Genomic DNA, 7,209 nt, shown 5'->3' with positions numbered 1-7,209 from the left:
GTGTGCCGGTGCTAAGGATCGGCCAACCTTCAATCAATCCATTACGCCGGTCGCTCGCTCCTGGAAGGAATCCCGTGAAATCATCGCGCGCTTTCCGGCCGTCCTTCCGGCCACGGCTCGAGGATGTGCGAATAGCTCTCCGCTTGCAGGTGGTTTCAAGCTAATGCCGGGCCCGGGCGAACCTAAAACGAAACAGAGGAAGCAGAAGTAACCGTTGCGTCCAACTTTCGCCACCTAATCGAGCGCACAAGGGGGGCAGGGTGTTTCACCATTTCCAAACTTTCCACCGTAACCGGCATAATCCGCCGGCAATCTCTGTGGTAGGGGTCCCTTCCAGGCACGCATTTTTTGCTCCTTTTTTGCGGTTGCTTGTTCAGTGTCGTCCCAACGGGCACACGCTTCTCACTTGCATTCTGGCGAAAAAGGCGTGAGTCACCGTGAGGAGTGGTGGTTGGTGGTCGGGTTGATATGATGCGACATCATTATCCTCGCGGGCGGGCCGGGCCGGGTCTGGGTGGCGTGGCTTTGCGGCTGCATCGCAACCGGCACACACAAATCACGGACACCATAATTGAAGACGGGGTTCCGGCCGCGGACCTGGAGAAAGGTGGTGGAAGCGCGGGGTACACGAGCAAACGTTGCGCAGGGCGCTGCCGGGCCGGGCCGGGCGAGCTAAAGCGGCGGTTGAGATGGGCTTCGCGTGGAGTAAAGCATTTTTCAAACATTGCCATATATGGTCATGTTAACGCGATTGGTCGATTCCGGGCCGGACGAGAGCGCGACGACGACGCTCTCTCTCTCGAATATCACTCGACGGACGGAGAGCGAGCTTCCGATGCGCTCTATCTCCCTATCTCTGTCCTGCGCCCGGAACGACCGTTTTCGATCTTTTGGCAAGTGCAGTATTGCCGGTTTCGGATGTGTGGTGCCCCTTGTAACAACCGCTTTCAGCTCTCGTTAGACGGATGTGTGTAGATTAGAGCTTCCCGCGATATGGTGCGATGATCTTTTCCCTCGATCTGCGGGATCTGGGCTATTTTTGCACCGGTTTTGTGACGCTCGTTCGAGGGCGAAGCTTTCCCGGCCGCGGTTTTGTATGGGAGAGTTGTACTGGGCCAAAGCATTAGAGCGCGACGGACAGTCGGGAGCGAGAGGAGCGGCAAAACACGGCGAGTGAGCGAGAGAGAAGACGGGGGAAAGCCCGTCGAAGAGAGAGGAAATCAAAGACAGCGTAGCGAATGAGAGAGAGTCCAGGCGCGGGAGCTTAACGGAGCCGTTAGGAACGGAAGCCAAATACGAAAGCTTGGCGAACGTACCGGTCATTCCGTCACCGGACGCCGACTAGTGCAGTTGCCGATAGGATCCACTTGCTCTCACGTAGCAGCAGCAAACGTTTCTAGTGCTATACTCCAGCTCTTTTTATTTTCGCTGTGAATTAACTGCGGTTTCATTACACACTCCTTTAGTGTTCCAGAAATATTCTAAAACAAGGTAGCGTTCATTTCCGTTTAATCAGTTCGGTGTGTGCCTAGTTAAGTTTTTTTTCCGGATCCCCTGGTGTTCGTGCGACGCGGATTCTCTAGTGCGAGACCTTCCCAGAGTTAGGCTAGGCAGCCAGGAGCTTCCTTTTTCGTTGGTTACTCGCGATTTTTAGTTTTTAGTTTTTAGTGGCTTCAATTGTTTTTGAAAACACTCCCCTCAGCAGGAAATAGGCAATTTTGGTGAACTAGACGCGTCGTTAGGGTCCTCTTTTTTGTGTGATCCCCAAGCGGGGGGTGGTCGGGTCCAGGCAAATCAGAACTCTGGCTCGCGGTAATTGTTCGATGTGGATTGACTCTAGCCTCTATTGTCTCAAGTTCGATGCGCCCAGCCTACTGTCTGCTGCTGCGAGCCCACGCCAAAGGAGAACCGAATTCTTAACTGACCGTTAACCGCACACATGTACACGCGCACGCCACGCCACGCACACACCACGTAGGCTCGTTGTTGGAAGGCGCTTTGCAGTTTTTCTGTGTAGCCATCATCATCATCGACAACGTATCCTCTTCAATCAAAATTATCAAGTTTCCAAAAATTGCTCAAGTGGGACTCCCCCAGCGCGCGTCATCCTTCGAGCCGTGGTGCCTTTTGAGATTAATTCTCATAACCCAAGGTGTAAGGACGGTTCAAACGCCAGGTGCAAGGAAGAAAAATGCCGTGCGCGCGTGTGTGTTAACGGTCGTTATAAGGAGACTGGTTTTAATGAGGAAACTCCGATTTTGCTTTACATGTTTTTTTATTATTAATTTTTGGAAATCAATTTGTTCAAACGATTTTCAAATGCAGGTCTACACATCCTGTTGAAACTTGCAGTTCTGTGCATCTTAATTTTTTTTTTGCTTTAAATTTTATAACTTTGTGCCACTTAAAGGATAAGCGTTAGCCTTTTTTTTAGCAGATAAGAATAGGGCACGAAACATGCCTATGCGTGTGTGCGTGCGCCAGCTATCCTGCGGGAAGCGTCTTCGGGGAGAGAGATCGGACTTCTTTCCGATTTTCTTCTTTTTCTTTGTGTCATCGGCACACGATGCCCATATTTATTTGATTAGAACGGACAAAGCCAGAGTCTTTTTAGGCACAAAATGGAACGTTTTCATAATCAGTTGGCGTGCTCTGTCCAGGATTCGAAGTGATGATGAAGCAGGGGAATTTATGGATCAACCAAAATCGTGTCACAATCGTGGCGAGAAATAAAATGCAAAAGAAGAAAGGGATACAGAGTGTTAACACGATTTGTGATTGCCTTGCGATCCTGAGGAGGGGGGACTCTATAGGACTTGTATTAATATTTAAGTTCAATCCCGTTCCGCGCGTTCCTTCATTATTATATTTTTTTTTATCAATAATTTGGGTAAATTGTGTTTCTTTTGCAGACTTTCAAAATGTGCGACGAAGGGATTGCTGCGGTCGTTTTTGACAATGGATCCGGTATGTGCAAGGCCGGCTTCGCTGGGGACGATGCCCCGCGTGCCGTGTTCCCGTCCATCGTGGGACGCCCGCGTCACCAGGGCGTGATGGTTGGCATGGGTCTGAAGGACTCGTACATCGGCGATGAGGCCCAGAGCAAGCGTGGCATTCTGACACTCAAGTACCCGATCGAGCACGGTATTGTCACAAACTGGGACGACATGGAGAAAATCTGGCATCACACCTTCTACAACGAGTTGCGCGTGGCCCCAGAGGAACATCCCGTCCTGCTGACCGAGGCTCCGCTGAACCCGAAGGCGAACCGCGAGAAGATGACGCAAATCATGTTCGAAACGTTCAACACGCCCGCCATGTACGTGGCCATCCAGGCGGTGCTCTCCCTGTACGCATCCGGTCGTACCACCGGTATCGTGCTCGACTCCGGCGATGGCGTTTCCCACACAGTGCCGATCTACGAAGGTTACGCCCTGCCACACGCAATCCTGCGACTCGATCTGGCCGGTCGCGATCTCACCGACTATCTGATGAAGATCCTGACCGAGCGTGGCTACTCGTTCACCACCACGGCTGAGCGTGAAATCGTGCGCGACATCAAGGAGAAGCTGTGCTACGTCGCCCTCGACTTCGAGCTGGAGATGGCCACCGCGGCGTCGTCCAGCTCGTTGGAGAAAAGCTACGAGCTGCCTGACGGGCAGGTGGTCACGATCGGCAACGAGCGGTTCCGTTGCCCGGAGGCCCTGTTTCAGCCATCGTTCCTGGGCTTGGAAGCGTGCGGTATCCACGAGACCACGTACAACTCCATCATGAAGTGCGACGTCGACATCCGTAAGGATCTGTACGCCAACACCGTACTGTCCGGCGGTTCCACCATGTACTCGGGCATTGCCGACCGTATGCAGAAGGAGATCACCGCCCTCGCCCCATCAACCATGAAGATCAAGATCATTGCTCCGCCGGAGCGCAAGTACTCCGTCTGGATCGGTGGTTCGATTCTCGCTTCGCTGTCCACCTTCCAGCAGATGTGGATCTCGAAAGAGGAGTACGACGAGTCCGGCTCGTCGATTGTTCACCGAAAGTGCTTCTAAGAAGTCACACACTGCACCGCGAAACAGCATCCTCCCCACACACTACCACCACCTCTTCCACCCACGCCCCCCATCTTATTTTCGGCGTCGTCGTCGGTTGCGTACCGGACTCGGTCGCAGCGCGCTTAGGGGGGGGCGCTCATAGTGCACAAGATTTGATGCTCATAGTGCACAAGAAGCTATATAAAAGACCCCGGGAAAGATCCAATTCTGCTCACCCTCTAGACTCCTCCCCTCTCCCATGTCGCGTCCTTCGATCAAGGGAAATAGTGCTTGCGCTGTTTTCCTATGTGTTGTGTGGCGTGGAAGTGGAATATCCTGCACATACGCTTGTCGGTGGTGTGCTCAACCTAACATCCAATGATTAGCGAGGGGGGGAGCGCAAGTACAGAGAACGAATATTAGAGTAGTGATTGCCCACAGAGCATCCTGTGGGGGTGTGCTGTATGTTTGTAGGGTGTAGGGCTGGGCAGCGGCGAGCGTTTGTGACTAAAGATAGAGTGCGAACACACCCTCTTTGTGGTTGTCGATCGATCCCGTGTTGCTGTAACTACTGGCATGTGCCCGGGTCCTTTACTGTTCTTTTGGAAAGCCAATAAAAATCGTTTATGATCAATTGAAGAACGAATAACCAAACGACAAACTTTGTCTTTGTATTGCTATTTTCTTCCGATTTTTGTGCATTCGACGATATCATCTGTCGTATGCGATCCATGAAAAGTTCATAGCGCGCAGATCGCATAGTGTTCATAAAAAAACAAGGAACGAAACCTCCCTACCACAACAGAAGTAGCGGATTTCGAACTTAAACAGTACCACCATTAATAAGCACAAGTAGAGCGTTTACTCTGGAAGAGGGCGCACATTTCTTTAGGTCATTTCTTCACTTTTCGAGGCCGGTTTTGGAGCGATTATTTCGCAGTAGATGCCAGAAACACAGGAGAAGCGAGGCAAACACGCGGAGCGAGAAAGCGAATGCTCACTATACTTTTAGTATATGTAGATTTTATTTTTCGCCACATACTAACCCAGCGTGGGACAAGCAGTTATTAATATATGAGTATCTATTTATTCAAGGATTTTTTTGTAAGGTTGCGTTTGCGTCGTTTTGCTCCTACGTAGCATGCTTCATTTTGCTAGCATACTTTTTGTACGTGTGTTGTGTGGAGGTGAGTAGTAGCAGAGGCGTGTCTTAGAGTGTGATCGGATCATCTAGCCATCCAAACACATCCCCCCGTCAGAGCCTCCGATACTCCTATGAACCCTATTCTCCAACATGATCCGAGAGGGCTTGATTGCATCCAAACTAAAACGCGATCGAGGTTGAGTAGTAGGCACTACTGGTGGAACTGACGAAAAAAAGAAGGCAAGGTAGTAGTAGCGATACATGCTATAAAACACAAAATCCGTAGTGTAGAGCCAGAGAGCGAAAACGGTACCGTACATAATATACATTGGCGATATGTAAGCGAAAATCGGTTCACTTTTGGCTTAGTTTGTTTGTTCAACCTAATTTAAAATAGAACCTTGATGTCATAAGTTTATATAGGTGTTCCGTGGGTCGTAACGCCCACGTACCCATCAGAGGCCGACGAATTACACTCCGACGGAAATACCTTCCGATCATACCAACACCTACACACCTCGTATCGTGCACACTCTTTGCGCAGCATCATGACACACACACACACACACACACACACACACAGCAAACGATGCCATAGTGCCGCGCAGGTAAAGCTGACAAATCAAGTACGATTTAAAGTAACAAAAGTATTGAATTGGTTCATTGGCAACTCAATAATCGTGGAAGTCGAAAATTACTACAATGAGTGAGTATTATGTTTCTCATGTAACGAACCTGACCATCCCAACTGCGTTCAATTGGTTAACCCTCCGCGTCCACGTTATGTTTTCTGCGTGTTGTCGTTGGATTCAAATTTTTTTTTGGCGCCTAAAAGTATGCTTTCCGCTGGCCACATTGAGTTGCACCTGCAGGAGAAAGTTCGTCGTAATCTTGTTTCATAATTCCAGCGACCCCGTTTTATACAGTGTGGGGCACAGTTTTGCATTATCTTCGGAATATTAAAATGCGTGCCCTATCGAATCCTTGAGTGTATGGACTGCGGAGATCGGCACAATGCGTGCCTAAGGTTCGAAAGAAATTGCGTAAGACTATTGGAAGCCATTGACGCCAACAATGATATAAGCTTGGCTTGTTCGAATCTGTTTCTCGAAACCTCAACCGTTTTTTGAACTCTGCTTGTTGTTGAACTTGAACGTACTCAAATGGGGACACGATTACAACGAAGTTGGTAGTATTTTTTCCGTTTATTCGACACTTCTTCGGCCGTACGGGCGGCTGATAGGTTCCGTGGAAACGATACATCGTATTACATCGTATTACATATCATATATGGCAATGGGTTTCGGGCAGCTCTGCCCGCGGTCTGGCTTCAACAAAAGGTGTTTGACTGCTGGGACTGGGACTTACTGCTTGCGCTGGGACCTCGTCCTCCGGACGGTTCACGTTCTCGGATGAGTTGGCCAGCTGATGTTGTCGGGTCGCTCCGATCGAAGATCCTGATTCCATCCAGGTTACAAGATCTCGAGAGCGATCAAATTGTATAACAAAAACACTCGCTCTATCTCTCTTTTGGTATTCTGGTACAGAGTTTCGCCGCCTCCCTCCGGTCTCTGTCTCTCTCTCTCTCTCGCTCGCTTTCGTGATGGGGGAGTGATGTGTGGTGCTCCGGGTAGTGGCCGTTTTCGCCTAGTGGCCGTTACCATGTCCGACACCGTAGTGGTACCCATCGTCCGAGGTGACCGATCCTGACGCCACCGAGGCGGAGCTGGCCCCCGTGAAGCTGACCGGGTTGTTCTGGAGCGGCAGCAGCTGGATGGGCTCGGGCTGCGGCGCCAGATCCTGGAACACTGGCTGTGGTGCTGGTGGCGGTGGTGGTGGTGGTGGTAGCGGCGCCGGAGGGACGTAGGGTTGTGCAGGAGGCGCATGGTATACTGGGGCCGGAGCCGGAGGTCCGTACACTGGACGTGGTGGTGGCGGTGGTGGTGGTGGTGGTGGCGGTGGCGGGGGTGGTGGCGGAGGAGGATGATGAGCTGGAGGTCCGTACACTGGACGTGGTGGTGGTGCGTGGTA

The 7,209-nt window shown here is 51.0% G+C and overlaps 1 protein-coding gene across 1 annotated transcript; it reads left to right on the top strand.

The window, feature by feature from the left end:
• Nucleotides 1-1,329: 1,329 nt before the first annotated feature.
• Nucleotides 1,330-4,181, top strand: LOC131213766 (actin-5C-like). Its single transcript, XM_058207884.1, has 2 exons — nt 1,330-1,491; nt 2,913-4,181. Exon 2 carries the CDS (start codon nt 2,922-2,924, stop codon nt 4,050-4,052), a length of 1,131 nt encoding a protein of 376 aa, XP_058063867.1. The 5' UTR covers nt 1,330-1,491; nt 2,913-2,921; the 3' UTR covers nt 4,053-4,181.
• The last annotated feature ends 3,028 nt before the right edge of the window (nt 4,182-7,209 follow it).

This window comes from Anopheles bellator, chromosome X (assembly GCF_943735745.2).
Source record: "Anopheles bellator chromosome X, idAnoBellAS_SP24_06.2, whole genome shotgun sequence".
Taxonomy (NCBI): Eukaryota; Metazoa; Arthropoda; class Insecta; order Diptera; family Culicidae; genus Anopheles; species Anopheles bellator.
The sequence above is the reverse complement of the archived record's forward strand: the minus strand, read 5'-3'. Positions and strand labels throughout refer to the sequence as shown.